This window comes from Coregonus lavaretus (assembly GCF_964263955.1).
Source record: "Coregonus lavaretus genome assembly, chromosome: 4".
In the NCBI taxonomy this organism is placed as follows: Eukaryota; Metazoa; Chordata; class Actinopteri; order Salmoniformes; family Salmonidae; genus Coregonus; species Coregonus lavaretus.
Genome location: NC_139991.1, coordinates 67,252,205 through 67,276,220, shown reverse-complemented (window position 1 = coordinate 67,276,220; position 24,016 = coordinate 67,252,205). Strand labels below are relative to the sequence as shown.

At 43.7% G+C, this 24,016-nt stretch overlaps 1 protein-coding gene across 1 annotated transcript; it reads right to left on the bottom strand.

The window, feature by feature from the left end:
• Positions 1 to 89: 89 nt before the first annotated feature.
• nup188 (nucleoporin 188) lies at positions 90 to 23,970 on the bottom strand. Its single transcript, XM_084158982.1, has 42 exons — positions 23,933 to 23,970; positions 21,857 to 21,911; positions 21,596 to 21,669; positions 21,240 to 21,324; positions 20,887 to 20,967; positions 20,711 to 20,755; positions 20,358 to 20,450; positions 19,914 to 20,033; positions 19,435 to 19,646; positions 18,941 to 19,055; positions 18,524 to 18,724; positions 18,227 to 18,316; positions 18,000 to 18,065; positions 17,768 to 17,887; positions 17,560 to 17,686; positions 17,270 to 17,425; positions 16,949 to 17,075; positions 16,703 to 16,790; positions 15,904 to 15,980; positions 15,692 to 15,806; positions 15,275 to 15,395; positions 15,029 to 15,095; positions 14,646 to 14,771; positions 13,989 to 14,229; positions 13,467 to 13,673; positions 13,076 to 13,245; positions 12,570 to 12,707; positions 9,544 to 9,739; positions 9,237 to 9,314; positions 9,050 to 9,135; positions 8,697 to 8,842; positions 8,397 to 8,575; positions 7,513 to 7,713; positions 7,050 to 7,142; positions 3,075 to 3,227; positions 2,819 to 2,956; positions 2,595 to 2,669; positions 2,242 to 2,457; positions 1,881 to 2,012; positions 1,662 to 1,732; positions 1,442 to 1,571; positions 90 to 1,231 (listed from the first exon to the last, which is right to left on the bottom strand). Exons 1-42 carry the CDS (start codon positions 23,956 to 23,958, stop codon positions 1,052 to 1,054), a joined length of 5,217 nt encoding a protein of 1,738 aa, XP_084015108.1. The 5' UTR covers positions 23,959 to 23,970; the 3' UTR covers positions 90 to 1,051.
• Between the last annotated feature and the right edge of the window lie 46 nt (positions 23,971 to 24,016).

Genomic DNA, 24,016 nt, shown 5'->3' with positions numbered 1-24,016 from the left:
AAAAATGTCCTCAGTGTAATGACCTCATAATGCATAAAAACATGATAAACAAGTCAACACACATTATACTTGAAGACACAATCAAAATGTGATGTTCTACTTAACCTTTATTATAAACATTTTTTTTTTTACAAATCTTGGCAGTTCCTTTTAATGTATGACCACAGCATTTGTAATTTATCGGTACTTGACGCACAAATGTCAGAAAATCCAAGCAGATGCAAATAACTTCACAGCACATTTTTAAAAGACGAAAACATCCTAGTCCAAGCGTTATAAAAGTCACAAAATTATGTAGAAAACAGCGGATCCATACAAAGTAACTAGGCAGCTCATTTAGGCAAGCTGTAGACAAGTTCATTAAATGTGGCTTCACAATTTGATATATACTGGGTTGATTTTTCAATACCAAAAGGTCTGCTCAACTGTTGTCAGAAATGGCCTATAAAACTAGGCCAGTGGAAAGACTGGACACAGTCAACAAGACTGATGTTCAACAGCACCAAGATCTGTTACTAATGATTCCCTTAAAGGTAATTGTCTGCAGTATCTCAGAATGGACTTTTGTTTTTAGCTGGCCCTTGTAAGCAGCTGTTTTCCTCTTGACATTGCCACTGAGGTATAGTAGGCTATAAGCTCAAGCGTGACAAATTGGAGATACAACTAATGTGTATGGGAGCATTTTCTGAACACCCAAATGGCTTTGGCACAAAGACCGATGTTACAGTACCCTGGCTTAGAATCGACCCAAATGACTAGAAGTCGAACAGCAGATTATAATAGTGACTGGCTTGACTAACATCGCTTCAAATTGAAGAGAATGAACCGAAACTGTTGCACCGTGAAAATAATAATTCAGAAGAAAACATCTGTGCTACAAGTATGCAGAATCTTCACCCAAAGCAAATGGTAAAGGTGCTGTGTCAGTATTGGTATAGTCAACCTCAGTGTGAGCAGAATATGATAGCCATGTGTGCCAAGAGTTTTTCTGACCAATAATTTCTTATCAGGAAAACCTCCTGGCCCCAGTCGTACGCTCCATGTGGTGGGTCTATCTCTGTATGTGGCGTACAAAGGCCTGCACCAGCTGGATGAAAGGCTCCTGACCCTCGTGGGTGGCCTTGAAGCCTGGGGTGGTGGTCTTGGTCTGGGGGGAGGGCAGCAGGCTGCTGGCTGGGGACGAGGGGGAGCCACGGCGGAAGTGACGGGACAGGCTGGAGAGGAGGGTGCTCTGGAGGGGAGAGACAGGCATCACATGTTCAATCATCAACCTCCATGCAATGTATTAAAACAGCATTTAAAAAAGTATGAATTGCAATTTAAGGCTACTAGAAACATGAGGACACTTCATGACACTGAGAACAGAATAGACTGGAATGGCAGAATGGGACAAAGAAAACTAGTCTGGTGTACTTTAATGATGCAAGTTTGAATGACTCACCAGTTCAGAGCCGAGCTCCTGTTTGAGTCTCTGTTTGTCTCTGGGGGCGATGCTGGGGTCCTTCAGACAGCGGACAGCCTGGGAGATGAGCACGTAGAAACAGTTCTCCATGGTGAACATCAGCAGAGACCTGGAAGGACAGTCACACATACGAGTTAGAAATGACCAATATTACCAGCAGTGAGAGCAACTATGTTTCAGTTTCTCTCGGTCTCCTTACTTGAGGGCTTGGGTTTCCTCTGACGAAGCCAGGGAGGCCACACTCAGAGAGGCTGGCTCCTTCTTCTCCACCTAAATATGGACAGAACACAGAAATGTACAGTACAATTTATATTTCCTCATTTTACAAGAAAGAGACTTTCAATGTCAGCAAAGCTTATTGACTTGGAAATAACTAATGGAACTGAAATTGATTTGAAATCATGGGGGGGGGGACAACCTCTCCCAGCATGCTTAGCGCCACGCTGATGGTGGCTAGCAGGGTTCCGAAAGAGGGCGCCACGTCAGAGTCAAAGGCCGGGGTGGTGAAGCTCAGCACAAACAGGGTCCTGTACTCAGCCAGGTCCATACACTATCACATACACAATCTCAGTCAGTGAACTCACTTCAATAGTGAGTGAACATACGCTAACACATTTAAACACTAAAAGGCAGTTCAAACACATTCTATAGATGTATGGAAACTATGTAGAGGCTGATCGTGCAGGATGTGAGTGTTTGGTAAGGGTTGTGGTTATGATAGGAGTCACGGTTCAAACAGTGCAGAGAGAGTTTTTAGAGACAAAGTGTGTTATTCTCACCTGGTCCAATAGTATCTGGCAGCAGTCGGGGGTGAAGTGCTGCAGCGTGGCCAGAGTCTTACTGAGGATCTTCAGCAGGCTGCACTGCACCGCCAGCAGGGCCTTCTGCTCAGCCTCCTCCCTCTCCCCACCCCCTCCTTCGGTTGCAGCTTTGGAGGGGGTCTGAGGATCTCTCTGGGCACGGGGGCCGGAGGGCAGCGCCTCCCCATTCTTAGCCTGGGGGACAATGACAGACGTCCGGTAAAATAAATGGAAATAATGACAGTTCTTTGGACATTACTTTAATTCAACCAGGGATAACAAATTATATTTTATAATCCCAGTAACACCATGGTAATGTCTGTCTGTCTTACCTGGAGGTAGTGATGAAGCATGTTCCTGCTGTGGAGGAGGTAGGTGCACGTCTGACACAGGTAACACAGATTGATCTGCAGGTAGACAAAAAATAAAAATGTGAGTATTTCTTTATTGCTGTAAGCTAAAAAATATATACTTTGGGGAAAAAGAAACACTCTCAAATTATAAAAAATGACATTTCACTCACTATTACAGATGAAGTGTACACGTGCTGACTGACCTGTATGTCTCGGAGCAGCTGGGGCAGGTGGAACTGCCACTCCTTACAGAAGCTGGACAGCTGCAGCAGGAAGCCCACTGTGTGGTCAGCCTCGTCCAGACACACCAGACTCTGGACCGTCCGCACCGCATTCAGGCACTGAAAGAAACAGAAAAATAGACTTTAGGTTCCATGTTCAGAAAGGAACAGAGATGGTGTACACACACAGATGACTATTCACGCAAGGACAGACAGGAACGCACGCACACACACACACCTGCAGTATGCGTTCCTGGTGCACTCCGACAAAGTCGAGGGCCTCGTTGATAAAGTTGTAGCGCAGCGTCTTGAGCAAGATCTCCATGAGGGACATAGAGAGGCGGTACACCCCCGGCCAGCAGGGAGCATCCTGGGACTTACGGGAGAAACCCTGACCAGGGAGATGAGAGACTAACGTTATAGTGAGAGAGAGACTAACGTTATAGTGAGAGAGAGACTAACATTATAGTGACAGAGAGACTAACATTATAGTGAGAGAGAGACTAACGTTATAGTGAGAGAGAGACTAACGTTATAGTGAGAGAGACTAACGTTATAGTAACACCCAGAGAGAGAGACTAACGTTATAGTGAGAGAGAGAGACTAACGTTATAGTGAGAGAGAGAAAGAGACTAACGTTATAGTGAGAGAGAGACTAACGTTATAGTAACACCCAGAGAGAGAGAGACTAACGTTATAGTGAGAGAGAGACTAACGTTATAGTGAGAGAGAGAGAGAGAGAGACTAACGTTATAGTGAGAGAGAGAGAGACTAACGTTATAGTGAGAGAGAGAGAGAGACTAACGTTAGTGAGAGAGACTAATGTTATAGTGAGAGAGAGACTAACGTTATAGTAACACCCAGAGAGAGAGACTAACGTTATAGTGAGAGCAAGAGACTAACATTATAGTGAGAGAGAGAGAGAGAGAGACTAACGTTATAGTGAGAGAGGGACTAACGTTATAGTGAGAGAGGGACTAACGTTATAGTGAGAGAGAGACTAATGTTATAGTGAGAGAGAGACTAATGTTATAGTGAGATAGACAAACGTTATAGTAACACCCTGAGAGAGACTAACGTTATAGTGAGAGAGAAAGGGACTAACGTTATAGTGAGAGAGGGACTAACGTTATAGTGAGAGAGAGACTAACGTTATAGTGAGAGACGTTAGTGAGAGTAAGAGACTAACATAGTGAGAGAGAGACACTAACGTTATAGTGAGAGAGAGAGACACTAACGTTATAGTGAGAGAGAGAGAGACTAACGTTATAGTGAGAGAGAGAGACACTAACGTTATAGTGAGAGAGAGAGAGACACTAACGTTATAGTGAGAGAGAGACTAACGTTATAGTGAGAGAGAGAGACTAACGTTATAGTGAGCGAGAGACTAACGTTATAGTGAGAGAGAGACTAACGTTATAGTGAGAGAGAGAGAGAGACCCTAACATTATAGTGAGAGAGAGAGAGACTAACGTTATAGTGAGAGAGGGACTAACGTTATAATGAGAGAGACTAACGTTATAGTGAGAGAGAGACTAACGTTATAGTGAGAGAGAGACAAACGTTATAGTAACACCCAGAGAGAGAGACTAACGTTATAGTGAGAGAGAGACAAACGTTATAGTAACACCCAGAGAGAGAGACTAACGTTATAGTGAGAGAGAGACAAACGTTATAGTAACACCCAGAGAGAGAGACTAACGTTATAGTGAGAGAGAGAGAGAGAGAGACTAACGTTATAGTGAGAGAGAGAGACTAACGTTATAGTGAGAGAGAGACTAACGTTATAGTGAGAGAGAGACTAACGTTATAGTGAGAGAGAGACTAACGTTGTAGTGAGAGACGTTAGTGAGAGTTAGAGACTAACGTTATAGTAACACCCAGAGAGAGAGACTAACGTTATAGTGAGAGAGAGACAAACGTTATAGTAACACCCAGAGAGAGAGACTAACGTTATAGTGAGAGAGAGACAAACGTTATAGTAACACCCAGAGAGAGAGACTAACGTTATAGTGAGAGAGAGACTAACGTTATAGTGAGAGAGAGACTAACGTTATAGTGAGAGAGAGAGAGAGAGAGACTAACGTTATAGTGAGAGAGAGAGACTAACGTTATAGTGAGAGAGAGACTAACGTTATAGTGAGAGAGAGACTAACGTTATAGTGAGAGAGAGACTAACGTTGTAGTGAGAGACGTTAGTGAGAGTTAGAGACTAACGTTATAGTGAGAGAGAGACTAACGTTATAGTGAGAGAGAGAGAGAAAGGGACTAACGTTATAGTGAGAGAGAGACTAACGTTATAGTGAGAGAGAGACTAACGTTATAGTGAGAGACATTAGTGAGAGTAAGAGACTAACATTATAGTGAGAGAGACACTAACGTTATAGTGAGAGAGAGAGAGACACTAACGTTATAGTGAGAGAGAGAGACACTAACGTTATAGTGAGAGAGAGAGACACTAACGTTATAGTGAGAGAGAGAGAGAGACACTAACGTTATAGTGAGAGAGAGAGAGAGAGAGACACTAACGTTATAGTGAGAGAGAGAGAGAGAGAGACTAACGTTATAGTGAGAGAGAGAGACTAACGTTATAGTGAGAGAGAGAGACTAACGTTATAGTGAGAGAGAGAGGGACTAACGTTATAGTGAGAGAGGGACTAACGTTATAGTGAGAGAGAGACTAATGTTATAGTGAGAGAGAGAGAGAGACTAACGTTATATTGAGAGAGAGAGACTAACGTTATAGTGAGAGAGAGAGAGAGAGAGAGAGAGAGACACTAACGTTATAGTGAGAGAGAGAGAGAGACACTAACGTTATAGTGAGAGAGAGACTAACGTTATAGTGAGAGAGAGAGACTAACGTTATAGTGAGAGAGAGACTAACGTTATAGTGAGAGAGAGAGAGACTAACGTTATAGTGAGAGAGAGAGAGAGACTAACGTTATAGTGAGAGAGAGAGACTAACGTTATAGTGAGAGAGAGAGAGACTAACGTTATAGTGAGAGAGGGACTAACGTTATAATGAGAGAGACTAACGTTATAGTGAGAGAGAGACTAACGTTATAGTGAGAGAGAGACAAACTTTATAGTAACACCCAGAGAGAGAGACTAACGTTATAGTGAGAGAGAGACTAACGTTATAGTGAGAGAGAGAAAGGGACTAACGTTATAGTGAGAGAGAGACTAACGTTATAGTGAGAGAGAGACTAACGTTATAGTGAGAGACGTTAGTGAGAGTAAGAGACTAACATTAGTGAGTGAGACACTAACGTTATAGTGAGAGAGAGAGACACTAACGTTATAGTGAGAGAGAGACACTAACGTTATAGTGAGAGAGAGAGAGACTAACGTTATAGTGAGAGAGAGACTAACGTTATAGTGAGAGAGAGACTAACGTTATAGTGAGAGAGAGACTAATGTTATAGTGAGAGAGACAAACGTTATAGTAACACCCAGAGAGAGCGACTAACGTTATAGTGAGAGAGAGACTAACGTTATAGTGAGAGAGAGAGAGACTAACGTTATAGTGAGAGAGAGAGACTAACGTTATAGTGATAGACGTTATAGTGAGAGTAAGAGACTAACATTATAGTGAGAGAGAGAGAGACACTAACGTTATAGTGAGAGAGAGAGAGAGACACTAACGTTATAGTGAGAGAGAGACTAATGTTATAGTGAGAGAGACTAACGTTATAGTAACACCCAGAGAGAGAGACTAACGTTATAGTGAGAGAGAGACTAATGTTATAGTGAGAGAGACTAACGTTATAGTAACACCCAGAGAGAGAGACTAACGTTATAGTGAGAGAGAGAGACTAACGTTATAGTGAGAGAGAGACTAACGTTATAGTGAGAGAGGGAGAGACTAACGTTATAGTGAGAGAGAGAGACTAACGTTATAGTGAGAGAGAGACTAACGTTATAGTGAGAGAGAGAGAGACTAACGTTATAGTGAGAGAGAGACTAACGTTATAGTAATACCCAGAGAGAGACTAACGTTATAGTGAGAGAGAGACTAATGTTATAATAACACTACAACATTTCTTCATTGCAGTGTCAATTAATGATCGGTTTAGGATGCGTTCCAAATGGCACACTATCCCTATATAGTGCACTACTTTTGACCAGACATATAAGCCCTGTTAAAAAGGAGTGTATTATATAGGGAACAGGGTGCGATTTGAGACACAGCCATGTTGTGCTTGTGTGTTACCTGTGAGGCTCCGTTAGAGGGCACTTCGTAGACACTGAGCAGAGGGAGACAGATACTCTGGATGACTCCGGCCCCAGCTACTGCTGCTGCCCCCTGGAGGACAGGACACACAACAACATATATCCTTTATTACTAATGTGGTTGATATAGCATTTAAGTATTTTTGTTTTTGCATTAGTCTTAGTAATGTATATGGTAACATTGTAGTAGTGTGTGTGTGTACCTGTGTGTGTGTACACGTGTGTGTACCTATGTGTACGTGTACCTGTGTGTGTGTGTGTGTGTGTGTGTACGTGTACCTGTGTGTGTGTGTGTGTGTACGTGTCTGTACCTGTGTGTGTGTGTACCTGTGTGTACACGTGTGTGTACCTATGTACCTGTGTGTACGTGTACCTGTGTGTGTGTGTGTGTACGTGTACCTGTGTGTGTGTGTGTACGTGTGTGTACCTGTGTGTGTGTGTACCTGTGGTGTGCGGGCCAGTGTGAGCAGCAGGTGCAGGGCAGCCTCGGTGAAGTAGAGGTTCTGTTTGGAGCGCAGGCTGAGTTCTAGAGCGCTGAGAACAGAGTGGAGAGCAGGAATCTTCCTCATCACTAGAACCCAGTGTTCCCCATCCTCGTCGGCACGACACAGCTCCTTGGCCAGGTGTAACGCCAGCACACACACCTGAGAGAGATGAAGAGTGAGAGAGAGAGATAAAGAGCGAGATGAAGAGCGAGAGAGAGATGAAGAGAGCGAGATGGAGGGAGAGAGAGATGAAGAGCGAGAGAGAAAGCGAGAGAGATGAAGAGCGAGAGAGAAAGCGAGAGAGATGAAGAGCGAGAGAGAAAGCGAGAGAGATGAAGAGCGAGAGAGAAAGCGAGAGAGATGAAGAGCGCGAGATGATGAGCGAGAGAGATTGGGGGGGGGGGGTACTGACAATATGAACAGCCTGATCACTTAGTCAAATTTGAGTTAAATGTAGGGAATTAATTACCAATAATAAATGCAAATCTCTTTAAATCAAAACTTTTGATTAAACTTGCTTTACATAAACCAAAGCTAGAGACGATCCACCACAGACATGTAATGTAGATCATTCTGACTGCTGAACTGCCATGACCGAGATCAAAGATTAAAATTTATTCAGCACATGCAGAGGTAATTCATTGCATCTCACCATTTGGTTGGGTATGCCCTTTTTCAAAACACTTGGAGCAACAGTTAAGCACTGTGTGCGTTTAAAAGAGTACAATTATTCTGGTGTTGCTTAATGTCTGTTTCTATGTGGTGAAGCTGAAGAGGCATTTCCACATTGCATAGATAATAAAGTTTTTCTCATTCTAAAATGGCGGCCTTGTTTGACTTACCCCGTCTCTCTGGTCCTTCTGGACGCTGCGGACGGCGTCAGTCTCCATGCTGTCTTTGTCCTCCGGGATGTCCCTCACCTGAGCCGTGTGACGAGTGCTGTCAATCAGTGCCAGCGCCTCGTCCTGCACCGTCTCACACACACACAGCAGCAGCTGGGGCAGCTGGGAGATCTCCCCACCTGATAAATGTAATGAGCAATACTCTTAGAGTACTGGACGAGTCATGTAAACTGATTGCACAAAACATTAAGAACACCTTCCTAATATTGAATTGCATAGACAGCGGTTAGTCCCCCTCACCGTTGAGTCCCTGTATCTGCAGTGCAGAGAGGAGGGCAGAGAACACCTTGGCCTTGGTCCTCTCCATCAGCTGCTGGTCAGCCTGCAGGACACTCTCCAGGATCAGAGAGAGGGGGGCCAGTACGTCAGGGGCCGTGGCCACCACACTGCAGGGGTAAACAGGATGGGGAAAGACAGGAGGATGATGGGAAAAAGAGAAGGAAGGTGTTAGATGTACAGAAAGAGATTGATTATTAACAACCAATGTACTACCTCACTGAATTAGAATAACATCTTTGAGATGATTTTCAGTATCCTGATATTTCAACGTGTGGACACAATGTACATTAATCCACGCATGTGCACACACAAACCTTCTCCACTGTTTAAGCAGGATCAGCAGAAGAGTAGCCATCATGGATCCCAGACGTAGACAGGGCACAGACATGGGCACCAGCAACTAGAGCGAGAGGAGAGAGAGCGAGAGAGAAGGGGAGGTGAAAGCTAGTGAGTGAGAAGAGGATAGAGCAGTTGTCATGGGTGTCATGGTGACTAACTCACAGCAGCTTTGGTTCCATCCAGCACGTCCATGAAGAGCTTAAGTCTGGCAGAGTCCTCCTTTAACTGCATCACATCCGACTGTAGACAACAGAACACATCAATGAATCAACCAACCAGTCACACTGCAACCAATCAACCACACTGCTCTATCAGAATAGTTTGTAAAAACATTTTTTTTTATATTTATGGGGTATTGTTTATGCATGTACTCATCATGGAATTCATAGGACGACTTCCTCTGTCATATGTGACAGAATTCTACTGAACTTTTAAACGCCACAGTGACAAGTGGAGTGGTGTGACATACATGACTGGTAGAGAGGATGATCAGCATGCGCCAGGCTGAGATGACCATCTGGGTCTCGGAGAACGAGTGCACGCCCTCCTCCTCCGTCTCTGCCACGTGGACCACCAGGGATTTAACATACTGGGACCAGTACTCGTAGCGCCGCCCGCTGGAGAACTTCTGCAGTGCATCCTTCAGAGAGCGCTCCAGAGAGCCACTGGGGAAAAGAGAGGGTCATTCAGATAGAAATATACTGTGTCGAACAGATATGAATGTCCGTCAGGTAGAATAGGGAATCGTGTCTGATCTATCCAATACATTTCAAAAGTTTCACCTCAAGTCCATCTCATTTAGACTAGTTTATTTCATATCTCAATGTCTATTTTATTAATTTATTTTCACAGGAATTTGTTTAGCTTTTCGCACCATCAATTCACACCAGCCTGGTCTCATAGACTAGACGTAACATAGTAAATGGAAATCTGGGACACTCAAATTAGTATGATATGTTAGTTATGGTTACATAAGACAGAAGGTTACTTAAGGCCACCTAGCCAACATTAGCAACAACAAATTGTAATTCATAACATATTGTACGTTTAGCGAATTGTAACATATTGAACATTTTTCAAATTCCTAACATATCACACGAATTGTAATTCATAACATGTCATGCAAAATGGATGATGAACATCCACAAATTAATACATACCATACGAAACGTAACACTGCATACTAAATGGTGTGTCGCGGCATTACATACAGAATAATACAGTGGGGGGAAAAAGTATTTAGTCAGCCACCAATTGTGCAAGTTCTCCCACTTAAAAAGATGAGAGAGGCCTGTAATTTTCATCATAGGTACACGTCAACTATGACAGACAAATTGAGAAAAAAAAAATCCTGAAAATCACATTGTAGGATTTTTAATTAATTTCTTTGCAAATTATGGTGGAAAATAAGTATTTGGTCACCTACAAACAAGCAAGATTTCTGGCTATCACAGACCTGTAACTTCTTCTTTAAGAGGCTCCTCTGTCCTCCACTCGTTACCTGTATTAATGGCACCTGTTTGAACTTGTTATCAGTATAAAAGACACCTGTCCACAACCTCAAACAGTCACACTCCAAACTCCACTATGGCCAAGACCAAAGAGCTGTCAAAGGACACCAGAAACAAAATTGTAGACCTGCACCAGGCTGGGAAGACTGAATCTGCAATAGGTAAGCAGCTTGGTTTGAAGAAATCAACTGTGGGAGCAATTATTAGGAAATGGAAGACATACAAGACCACTGATAATCTCCCTCGATCTGGGGCTCCACGCAAGATCTCACCCCGTGGGGTCAAAATGATCACAAGAACCACACGGGGGGACCTAGTGAATGACCTGCAGAGAGCTGGGACCAAAGTAACAAAGCCTACCATCAGTAACACACTAAGCCGCCAGGGACTCAAATCCTGCAGTGCAACACGCGTCCCCTTGCTTAAGCCAGTACATGTCCAGGCCCGTCTGAAGAGTGCATTTGGATGATCCAGAAGAGGATTGGGAGAATGTCATACGGTCAGATGAAACCAAAATATAACTTTTTGGTAAAAACTCAACTCGTCATGTTTGGAGGACAAAGAATGCTGAGTTGCATCCAAAGAACACCATACCTACTGTGAAGCATGGGGGTGGAAACATCATGCTTTGGGGCTGTTTTTCTGCAAAGGGACCAGGACGACTGATCCGTGTAAAGGAAAGAATGAATGGGGCCATGTATCGTGAGATTTTGAGTGAAAACCTCCTTCCATCAGCAAGGGCATTGAAGATGAAACCTGGCTGGGTCTTTCAGCATGACAATGATCCCAAACACACCGCCCGGGCAACGAAGGAGTGGCTTCGTAAGAAGCATTTCAAGGTCCTGGAGTGGCCTAGCCAGTCTCCAGATCTCAACCCCATAGAAAATCTTTGGAGGGAGTTGAAAGTCCGTGTTGCCCAGCGACAGCCCCAAAACATCACTGCTCTAGAGGAGATCTGCATGGAGGAATGGGCCAAAATACCAGCAACAGTGTGTGAAAACCTTGTGAAGACTTACAGAAAACGTTTGACCTGTGTCATTGCCAACAAAGGGTATATAACAAAGAATTGAGAAACTTTTGTTATTGACCAAATACTTATTTTCCACCATAATTTGCAAATAAATTCATTAAAAATCCTACAATGTGATTTTCTGGATTTTTTTTCTAATTTTGTCTGTCATAGTTGACGTGTACCTATGATGAAAATTACAGGCCTCTCTCATCTTTTTAAGTGGGAGAACTTGCACAATTGGTGGCTGACTAAATACATTTTTTCCCCACTGTATGACATGCTGTGAGATTGTCCGTTCGTAAATTCAGAGCGTTCTGAGCGCACACTGGAAGCTCTGGCCGAGGAGTAGGGTTAATCCGAGCGCTCTGACCTCACAACGGCAGTCAAGCACCCAAGCTAACTGGCTAAAGTTGGCTAGCTTGCTAGCTACTTCCAGACACAAATGAGAGAACACATCACTGACCATTTTAGTCGCCCTAGAAGAGCTGGTTAGGCTGTTTTCATGTTATCTAGAGCGTTGGTGACTAACTGTGCTGCTGGCAACAATTGAATTAGGTTTTATTGCAGACGTTTACTGACACCTGTCATATTCAATGGGTGTTGCGCATTCGCAAATTCATCAGTTATTCTGCGCTCTGGCACACTCAGACGAGTGTGCTCTGAAATCGGAGTAGATAGCCAGAGTGAATTTATGAACGCCCCCATATTGCACGTTTTGCAAATTCGTAACATATCATACAAAATTGATGATGACATCAACAAATTAATACATGCCATACGAAACGTAACATATTAAATGGACTGTCCCGGATTTACATACGGAATGCTCTGAGACCAGGTAGATACAGACAGGTTGACACATATCATGTGCAATTTGGTAGATGAAGCCACTGATACCAGTAACAACTCAATCCACCAAATATACTGCCTTGAATTGCTGTATGTAGCTATAGAAACATGTAGCCTAGTTACCTGACCACATAGTAGATCTCAAGGCCGATGATTTTCATGACAAAGGCACAGGTCTCCAGAACACAAGGCTCCGTGATGTCTGAGGGGGAGGGGAGGGTTCCAAACAGAGGTGTGGTCAGGTTTTCCCAAAACTTCTCTCTGTGGGAGGAAACATCATAGATTTAATACATTTTGATTTTATTAGGATGCCCATGGCGACAACTAGTCTTACTGGGGTCCGACAGATAATGTAAAAGACATTACAGACAAAAGATTTAACAAGTTACATACATTTAAAAACAAGAACATGTATTACACATACGTCAATACATGCACACCAAAAGTAGGTAACAAGGGGGAGAGGTGTTGTGCCGTGAGGTGTTACATGAAATCACTTGAAACACATAAAAACCAATGTTACGGCATAATCTCTCATGTTGGTGTGTGTGTGCACGTGCGTGTGTGTTCAAGCGTGTATCTCAGGCTGTGTGTGTGTGTGCGCCCAGGCAGTGTCATAGCTCACTCACTTGGTGCGTAGGACAGAGATTGCGCTATCCCGTCGGTCCTGCCACAGGGCGTGGAGGAAGGCTAGGGCGGCACGGTGCAGCAGGGCGGGACACCAGTACTTCCCCTGCTGCCTGGAGTCGATCAGGTCCAACACAACCTGCAGACAGCTCCACTCACCCAGCAGAAACTCCTGGGAGGAAGGGGAAAGAGAGAGAGAAAGGAGAAGAAAAACTTGTCTTTACTGAACTGAGTCTGGGAAGAGAGGAATTAATCTGGTATAAAGATTCAGAATCTCAAAAAATAAAACTTAACTATAAGTATTAAACATCAACACACAAAGTCTGTAAACATGTCTAAGTCCTGACATGTTCCTGTCCTATGCCTAGACTGCCTGCACCGCACAGCTCTCACCTTTGACCCCTCTGCGCCGTCCTTGACCTCCAAGTTGAGGAAGAGCTCGATGAGGCCCGGCTGGGTCTCCACGGCCACGGTGAGGAACTCCAGGATCATCACCTTGATCCTCATGTCCTCCGTCCTGCTCTGTAGCCGTGTCAGGAAGGCATCCCTGATGGCCGCCGCGTCACCTCCCAGGCAGGCGTACACTGACATGGGAGCCACCTGGAAACCAGCAGGTCATGTAAATATTACACAAGATCTTGATAGACTAGTACTGTAGTCTTGTCAACAGAAATGGGGACATTTGCTTCAACAGTGTCTCACTGTCTTCTCTTGCCCTCTATTTTTAAGCCCTGTAACAACTGGTGACGTAAAAAAAGGCTCAATACATTTGATTGATTGTTTTTTGCTCGCTAACCTCTAAACACTATCCAACAGAGAATGTGGCAAGTAACTTATGATGCTGTAGTACTATGTTGGGATTTTCACTACCTTACTTGATTGCTCTGATGGTATGTGCAATGTGTGTTGAGTTACCGTGGCGAGCCTCTTGAGCAGCTGGATGGCGAGGCGCGGCAGGGCCGGGTCGTGTTTGTGGTAGATGTACTTGGCAAGCACGGCGATTAGGTTGCTGCCGTGGCCACCGTGCTGCGTTAGCGCCTGCTCCAGGGGCGACACGGCGTCCGACGGTGGCTTGAGGCGGATCACGTTGTTGGTAACGGAGAAGGCCAGCTTGACCGTCTGGATGAGGATCTGACCCGGGCCCTCCGTGCCACCACTAGAGGGAGACACAGAAAAGTTTCAATTAACATGGAAATCATCTGTTTCCAATTCCAAAACAATAGAAAATACCAAAAAAATGGGGCCAATGTGCTTATTCAGTTACATAAACAGAATTCATTGTAAGTGGCCTAGGGTGATCAAGCGGTCTAAGCTGCAACCTCCAAAGCACATATACCACTGCAGCACTCTCCATCTTTCCTCTGTATTCCTGTCCTATCCAATAAACAAAAAAAATACTTGAGTGGGACCGCCCCACACTTTAAAAAAAGAAAGCTGTGGCAACTCTATACACTGCTTTTCTATCTGCATGCAATGCTCTAAGCGTGTCTCCCGTCCTGAGACACTATGATACAAACACCACTTGTGTGAGCAGAGTGGTCAGCTGTAGACAACGTGAGAGTGATGTGTTACCTGCTAGGCTGAGCAGCCAGGACCACATCTATGGTGTCCACTCCCACCCCCATGATGTTGACCACCGCCTGGCCTGCCTCGGTGTTAGCCAGACTGTAGATACACAGAGACTGGAGGGTTGGCGTGCTGGGGGAGAGAGAGAGAGAGACAGAGGGAACAGTGATGGAGGTTAAAATATGATACGAATACTTTTCTGTTTGATACTAATACTATGGGGTTAGGCTCCATCCTGGCAGTCTGTAACTCACTAATCAGACGTGCGTTTTACTCAGTCCCAAATTCAATACCAGCAATTCAGGCGGACGAGCATTTTGTTTCTTAGTAAGGTAATGTCTGTTTAGGTAGAATAAGGAATGTGGTTTTGATATGCACAGCAGCCCTACCTGCCACTAGCCTCCCCTTCTGGACTGAGGTTCAGGATGGCATGGACCAACTCCAGGATCAGACAACCTGAAGAGGAAGAAGAGGAGGAGGAGGAGGGGAAAGAAAGTAGTGAGAAAGAGGATTCAGAAAGTTTTTCAGTCTGACAGTAGTTTCTGTAGCCAGCCCTTTCAATATGGCTAAGGCCACACTCAACTGTGGGCCCTGGTCAAAAGTAGTGCACTATAACGGGAAGAGAGTGCACTCACCGATCCTCTCTCGGACTCCATGGGTGTTGTAGCGCCACTTGTGGTAGGTGGGCAGCATCTCCTTCAGCACCAGCAGCACACAGGGGATGAGGCCCTTGTCCTGGGTGCTGCCCAGCTGGCCCTGAGGGCAGGAGGGACACACAGTCAGTACAACTACTGAGTCAGTCGCTCAATGCCAAATAAACTCCTAGCCCCTAAACACTAGGCCTTTGTGGAGATTGAGACATGGATAAGTGTTATGATAATGTATATCTGTTTTTGTCTTGTCTGTATGTTTGCTTATTTTATCTTTCCCCTTAAAAAACAGATTTACTTGAAACGCCCCATGTAAAAGAAAGACATTGAGATGGGATAGGTGTAAGCTGGTTTCTTTGGGGTTGATGAGCCATTACTACAGTGTTAATAGAATAGAGATACCTTGACCAGGGTGGTGACGAGGCGCAGGAAGGCGATGGTCACAGCGTACTCCCCTTTGGGCTGCTCTATCAGGACCAGCAGGTTGCCATAGTTACCTGCCTTCATCCCCTCAGCACTGGATATATACAAATACATATATTAACTATGATTGTGGTGAAACCCCAAACCCCCACCCCTCACCCGTGAATATGATATGGCGTGACTCAACCCACCTGATGGACTGTGCCATGTCGGTCAGAGGGGAGGCGGCGAAGGGCAGGAAACCAGTGTGGTGCAAGCTGGACCAAACCTACTCAGAAAGAAGAGGGGCATAAGAATACACACACAGATGAACGTTAAAGGTCCATTTTTACCTCAATATCAAACAATTAAGTACCTGTGACCGTTTTCAATTAAAATGGTCAAAGAGAAATAAAAATAGCTTCTTAGTAAAGGGCAATTTCTCAAACAATAATTTTGCTAGGACTGTCTGGGAGTGGTCTGAGTTGGGAGGGGAAAACTGAAAACAGCTGTTATTGGCAGAGAGGTTTGGAACTCTTTCTTATTGGTCTATTAACTAATGTACCACCTAGTGATATCACCAGGCAAGGCCAAAACTCCATCCCACCAAAACAGGCTGACATTTCAGGTGGTCTTTACAAACAGCTCTTAGACAAAAGGGGCAATATCATCATTTTCACAATTTCATAGTATTATTCCAACCTCATAGTGTGGAAATATATATAAACACAGGAAAATCAAGTTTTGACTGCATCGGGCCTTTAAGTCTGTTGGAGCTGTGAGGCCCCTCAGAGCAGGGTTTCCCAAACTTGGTCCTGGGGCTCCTCCTGGGTGCACTTTTTGTTTTTTGAACTAGCACTACACAGCTGATTCAAATAACCAACTCTTCATCAAGCTTTGATTATTTGAATCAGCTGTGTAGTTCTAGGGCAAAAACCAAAACGTGCACCCAGGGGGAGCCCCAGGACCAAGTTTGGGAAACCCTGCTCTAGAAGACCATCTGTAACCCACCTTGCCAGGCATCCTAGCAGCCAGGACGATGAGGCAGTTCGCACAGGACGCTATCACATCCACTGGAGGGTTGATGACTGACGTCAACCTAACTCAAAGAAAGACAACACAATATTCTCAAATAATCCATGAATACAAAGTTCCAACAAATACAAAATACTTACAAATCAACCTTGCAGAGAGCCCAAACAAGCTGTGAAATATATGATTACTGTCCATGACAGTGAGATGTGTGTAGCGTCTCACCTCTGCAGTAACATGTAGATGCGTGAGGTGAGTGGCAGCAGACAGTCAGACACGGTCCAGTCTGTGCTGATCATCTTATGGACCAGGTCCAGGATGGGCTTCACACGCTCACAGTGTAAGATCACGTCTGGACCAGGGAGAGAATCACACACACACATATACACATGCTCTGAAACAAAAGCTCTCTTGCATTAAAGGATCTCTGCTGATAAAGGAATTATTTGAGTGTGTGTCTGTACTGTATGTTTGAGGATGCATTTGGGTATACAGTATGACTTCACCTGTGTAAGTACGTAAATGTGCCTGTATTTCTCTAGTTACCTGCAGTAGAGACAACGTGAAGCAGCATCTCTATCTCACAGGTGAACAGGACCCAGGCGCTGTAGGAGTAGTCCCAGCGCACCATGTAGCCTTGCTCCCCCACAGCCACCTGACCCAGCACACCCTGAGGAATCCGCAGGTTAGTCTGGCCCAGGCCTGACACACACACACAGAGGGAAAGGAGACAAGGAACAGACCATAAGATTTCAATCACAAATATTTGAAGAAAATACTAATGCGCACCCATTAGAAGAAACAGACTAACACACACAAGCAGCCTAAACACACACCGAGAGGGTAGAGGAGTTTTGGTGCTTGTCTCCTCCACAGTGTCTCGTCGTCTCTTGAGATGATGTCATTGGGCTTCGTTTTGTAGACCTCGGTGTAGAACGACATCTTGTCCAGGAAAATGTACACCTAACACACAGACACATTAATCAAGTGTAACCACAGACCAGCAGAAAGGTGTGTGTGTGTGTGTGTGTGTGTGATTAATACCTTCTTTGCGGTGGACTTGTCGGACAGGAGCGCGGTGAGGAGCTGCAACAGCAGACCAGTCTTGTGTGGGAACATTCCCATAGCGCTATCCAGGATCATTCCCAATCCCATAGTGGGCTTCTGGGAAAAGCATTCAAAAAGCCATATATTAGGGAATTTAGCTAGAGACATATTCTTGGAGTGATTTCACAACCTTCATGAAGCAGAAGTGGTTTTATTAATTTCTCCTCACCGTCTCCCAGAAGAGCTCAGCCAGACTGGGAGCAGAGAGGACTTCACATGCTGCATTGATCAGATGCTATGGGGGGGAAAGTACCATTCAATCGTTAAGCTGTGATATTATTTATCAGCATCATTAGGAATGTGAATCTATGCAGATTTCTCAAGTCATGAATCTGTGACATCACTGATCAGCCTGCTACAACTCGTCATTATCGTTACTTGTCTGAGGCCTGGTACCTGTTGGCTGCCCAGCGTCTCCTCTTCAAAGGAGGTAATTACAAAGGAGAGGAGGCCGTAGATACACATCCTGGCTGTACTGGCTGTGCACTGTGGAAGGAGGAAACATAACATGGTCAAATGAAAACAACATATTTCTGGAACATTGTGTGTTGTTTAAGTATAATTATTGCAGGTTGTGCTGTATGCGTATGTAAAATACGTGTTTTTGTGTGTGCTGTCCTGTGCTAGGTGAGCGTTTTGTGTGTGTATATATATATAGTGTGTGTGTTTTTGTTCTAATGTGTGAGTTCTTACATTATTCCCCGTGCCTCCCAGGCCCTGCAGCATGGTGGTGAGGTACTGGAACACCCCCAGCTGTAGGGAGATGTTCCCGATGCGTCGGATGACTGGGCTGGACTCATCTGGGCTCAGGGTGTGTCTCAGCAGGACCCAGGCCAGCAGCACCGGCCCGTGGTGGGGGATGTCACCAAACGTCAGCAGCATCTGGTCCATCTCCTGGTGGGTGACAAAGTTCGCAATAATGAGTGTCACTTATGGATAAATTGCAAAGTATTCCCCCATCGAACTGATCATCAAAACTACTACTTTTCAGAACAACATTTCAATTTGAACCATCTCATTCTGATTACTTGATAACAAAACAGGAGTGTATACATGCCAATTCCAACAGCACACACATGGGGGGTACATGTAAAGGTGCTCAGTGTTTACCTTGCTGATGGCAGGGGTGTTAGAGAACTGGTGCTGCTCCGTGCGGTCCTCCAGGGCACACTTGTGGAGGAAGTCTATGTCCATGCCTTCCACCAGGATCAGACAGCTGAAGTACCTGTAAGACAGAAGGAGAGATACATTAACAAGTGGAAATACCTTCAGAAAATATAATTGTACTTCAAGCTGAATCCCTTGCCCAAGCCAAAGCAACAAATGTAGCCATTATCCTGAAACTGTAACCTACTTAAATCTGTCTGACCAATAAAGATGCCATTAGGAAGTAGCTAGCTGGCTATGTATATTTCCATCCAGTACAGTGCATTCGTTAGTGCTCTGCCATTCTGTTTACAAATTAATTGCTAGAGGAAAAAGGTAGCTTGCAATCTTCTAAACGTTAGGTAATGTCCCTAACCCCAGATCAATATAGATGCCAACAAGAAGTAGCTAGCTATGAATATTTCCATCCACTCCAGTGTATTAGTGCTGTGACTGACCCGATGCGGTCGACCAGGGCGTCCATGCTCTTGTCTACCAGGTGTCTGTTGGTCTGGCGGAGGCCGAAGCCCTGCACCTTGAACATCTTGGTGAAGTTGAGCAGGTCTCCGGGGCCCATCTCAAAGTAGGCGTAGTACAGGAACAGGATCTCCAGCAGCAGGGACTGCTCCCTCAGACACTGCAGGAACCAGCGGGACACCTGCCTCTCAGTCTGACCAGAGAGAGAAACGTGCACATAATATAAATATGATTCAATATATAACAATTGATAAAAACCTATATGATTTCCTGGAGATAAAAGTCACAACATCTGGTTTAAATAGGTGGAAACATTTCCACAAGATAATGTTGTAAACAGTAGGATAAGAACTTATAGAGAGTTTGAGATACCCATATTGACTTCAAGCACTGAGGAGTCAATCAGATCCCAAACTCAATGTATAACTTGGATTAAGGTAGTAAAGAATTTAGTTCTAACCATGAGGTTGCCGTGTGTCTCCCATGTCGGGGATTCAGCTTTGAACAGAGTCTCAAACTGCTTCTGGTAGATGTTGACCAGGTCCTTCTCCAGCTTGTTCACACAGTTGGAGTACTCCGCCTGCACTCAAAGCAATCAAAACAACCTCAATTGATTAAAAGTTGTCATGGGTTTTTTTTGTAACCTTACAAATTGTACCAAACTGTACCATTGTATGCTTCACTGTTGTTTCCCATAATTGGTAACAATAAATGTAAACACAGTTTACAATGTGTTAGATATACTGTAAAACATCATAGCTACTACTAGCCAATCAGGAACATTGGCTTGTACTGTATTAGCATAGCATTAACACAAATAAGCTTATCAGCCTGACCCCCCACCCCCCCACCCACACAATAGACCCATCTGTATAGTCCTAGCAGACAGAAGCGAGCTCCTTACCCTGTAAGGGTGTCTCTCATCCTGGAAGTATGTCAGCAGGAGGAGGACGCATCGCAGATGACACACACGCTCCTCGTAGTAATAGTCAGCAATCTGAACACACACACACTCAAAGAATCAGTGTATGCCTATCAATTGACCTGATTTTTTTTGTTGTTGTTTTATTTGTACTTTTTTTTTTGTTAAAAATAAATGCACTGTTGGTTAAGGGCTGTAAGTAAGCATTTCACTGTAATGTCTGCACCTGTTGTATTCGGCGCATGTGACCAATAAAATTTGATTTGATTATGCTTTATGAGCTGGTGAAATAGAATACCAGCAAACTTAGATAGCTTTTGGGAGCTTGTATTAACCTTCAGAAGTAGGGCTTGGCTCTGTCTCTCATCCTGAAGAACAACCTGAGGGCAGATAAGATATGTCTAGTCAAGGTATACATGTCTAGACTGACATCAATATTCAGTAGTTCAGATTTCCTTCACAGTCAGGCATATGCTATTTTTTCTGAACCTATTATCACCATAGAAACTACCTTCAGTGTGTTGCGGGTCCCTCTATAATCTTCTTGTAGGTAACATTGCAAAATCTGTACACTCTGTTGTTGATCCAGACCCTGAAAAAAGAAGAGTGCATTTATAAAAAGAATCAAAACAAACAATTGTTAATCATACCCTGTTCATATACTGTATTCAAGATAATACCTGTTTTCTGCATGCATCATTACACTACACTGTATTCAAGTTAATACCTGTTGTGTCTCCATGTATCATTACACTATACAGTATTCAAGATAATACTTGTTTTCTCCATGCATCATTACACTATACAGTATCAGCATATCAGACTTCATTCACTATCCTGTCAGATCATTTCAGCATTCCTTACCAGCAGTTTACTGATCCTCAGACCAAAGTCCTTCAATGGTTGGGCTACATCTTTGTCCGCTTTCAGTTTTCCCGCCGATGATGAACTAAAACAAGGAAAAATGTCAAACATAATTTGGTCTATGACAAGATTAAGCATTTCATTTTACATTTACATTTTAGTCATTTAGGAGACGCTCTTATCCAGAGCGACTTACAGGAGCAATTAGGGTTAAGTGCCTTGCTCAAGGGCACATCGACAGATTTTTCACCTAGTTGGCTCGGGGATTAGAACCAGCGACCTTTCGGTTACTGGCACAACGCTCTTAACCACTAAGCTACCTGCCGTTTAAATAGCTTGATTCTTGCACAGCATACCTGGGTGCTTTGTAGTAACACAGTCCTTGAAGTAATCGTTCCCAATTTCGGTCTAGTTCTTCCTCTATTTGAGCCTTCATCCATCAAGGATTGATGTAATATTGGAGAAAAGAAAGCACACAGTGGCAAACATGGTAAGACTTTGTTGAATTATATATATATATATATATATATATATATATATATATATATATATATATATATATATATATATATATATATATGATAGGTGAGGAAATAAAAAGGCAAAAGTTTACATACCGGTTCCCTCAATGCAGATCTCCCCAGTAAGATAGTCCATAACTCTCGGCTGCTCCTGCAAAAGCAGAACAATTCCATAGCTAGTACTTTTCAGGTGGTTAAACCCAGTTAACTGTTCAAATCTGAGTTATGGCTTTAGTGGCATAATGGCAAATATGGTTTAAGTTACACATAGCTATTAAGTTTGCTGCAGCTAGCGACTGGAACGAGCTGCAAAAAACACTCAAACTGGACAGTTTTATCTCCATCTCTTCATTCAAAGACAATCAAGGACACTCTTACTGACAGTTGTGGCCGCTCCCCGTGATGTATTGTTGTCTCTACCTTCTTGCCCTTTGTGCTGTTGTCTGTGCCTAATCATGTTTGTACCATGTTTTGTGTCACTACCATGTTGTGCTGCTGCCATGTTGTGTTGCTACCATGTTGTTGTCAAATTGCCTACCCTGGAAGCATGTGTTTCAGACATAAGGAAGTGGATGGCGGCACATTTTTTACTTTTAAACTCGGACAAAACAGAGATGCTAGTTCTAGGTCCCAAGAAACAAAGAGATCTTCTGTTGGATCTGACAATTAATCTTGATGGTTGTACAGTCGTCTCAAAATAAACTGCGAAGGACCTCGGCGTAACTCTGGACCCTGATCTCGCTTGACGAACATATTAAGAATTTTCAAGGACCACTTTTTTCCATCTTCGTAACATTGCAAAAATCAGAAACTTTTTGTCAAAAAATTATGCAGAAAAGCTAATCCATGCTTTTGTCACTTCTAGATTAGACTACTGCAATGCTCTACTCTCCGGCTACCCAGATAAAGCACTAAATAAACGTCAGTTAGTGCTAAACACAGCTACTAGAATCTTGACTAGAACCAAACAATTTGATCATATTACTCCAGTGCTAGCCTCTTCCTGTTAAGGCTAGGGCTGATTTCAAGGTTTTATTGCTAACCTACAAAGCATTACATGGGCTTGCTCCTACCCATCTCTCCGATTTGGCAGGGCTTTCTCCTAGAGAGCTCAATTTTTATGGAATGGTCTGCTTGGGAGAAAAATCTGGCCTTAATGGTCATGTACTGTTATAATCTCCACCCGACACAGCCAGAATGGGACTGGCCACCCCTCAGAGCTTGGTTCCTCTCTAGGTTTCTACCTTTCGAGGGAGTTTTTCCTAGCCACAGTGCTTCTACATCTGCATTGCTTGCTGTTTGGGGTTTTAGGCTGGGTTTCTGTATAGCACTTTGTGACAACTGCTGATGTAAAAAGGGCTTTATAAATACAATTTGATTGAAATTTTATGTTGCTACCATGCTGTGTTGTCATGTGTTGCTGCCATGCTATGTTGCTGCCTTAAGTCTCTCATTATGTATTGTTGTCTCTCTTGTCATGATGTGTGTTTTGTCCTATATTTTCAATCCCAGCCCCCGTAGGAGGCCTTTTGCCTTTTGGTAGGCCGTCAATGTAAATAAGAATGTTCTTAACTGACTTGCCTAGTTAAATAAAGGTTAAATAAAATAAAAATATTCAAACTTAGCTTCATAAAAGTGCAGTGATTGGTCACAGTTAGAGCAAAGCTAACTAATAACAAGTGTGCTAGGATGTTTGTTATTGTGAACCAGCTGTCAACTCCCTACAGCTGACTAGCTAGCAAGCTAATTAGCTGTACCAGACAGCATAATACGCAAAAATCAACATTATATGTTGAGTTAGTTATCTAGCTACATTATCAACGACATTTTTTTCATTACGAATTCATGTCTGAAAGTGCATGTATTCCCAGACAAATGCCAGTTGTACGCTAACTAAGCTAACAAGCAAGTTCACGTCTCGCTGATGCATGCTGCTGTTGTCATGCGTTTGGAACTCTGTAGCAGACCGCGCTATCCTGCCATTCAAATGTAGTTTATGCTAACTAGCTAGCAGCTTGCTACTGCTAGCAACTATTTCCTTCCAAGGGAAGCTTTCACATTGCTGTATAAATTTAAGCACAATTTCTAAATGAATGCACATCTTAAACTTTACTTATAAATTTGATGGCTATAATGGTCAAAATAGACATAAGTTGTCTTTCATTTAGCTACCTCACACACATCTCCGAGTCCGCCATCTTCTCCCCTGCAACGTGACGTAACTTGTCTGCGACATGGACCCACATCACGTGACGT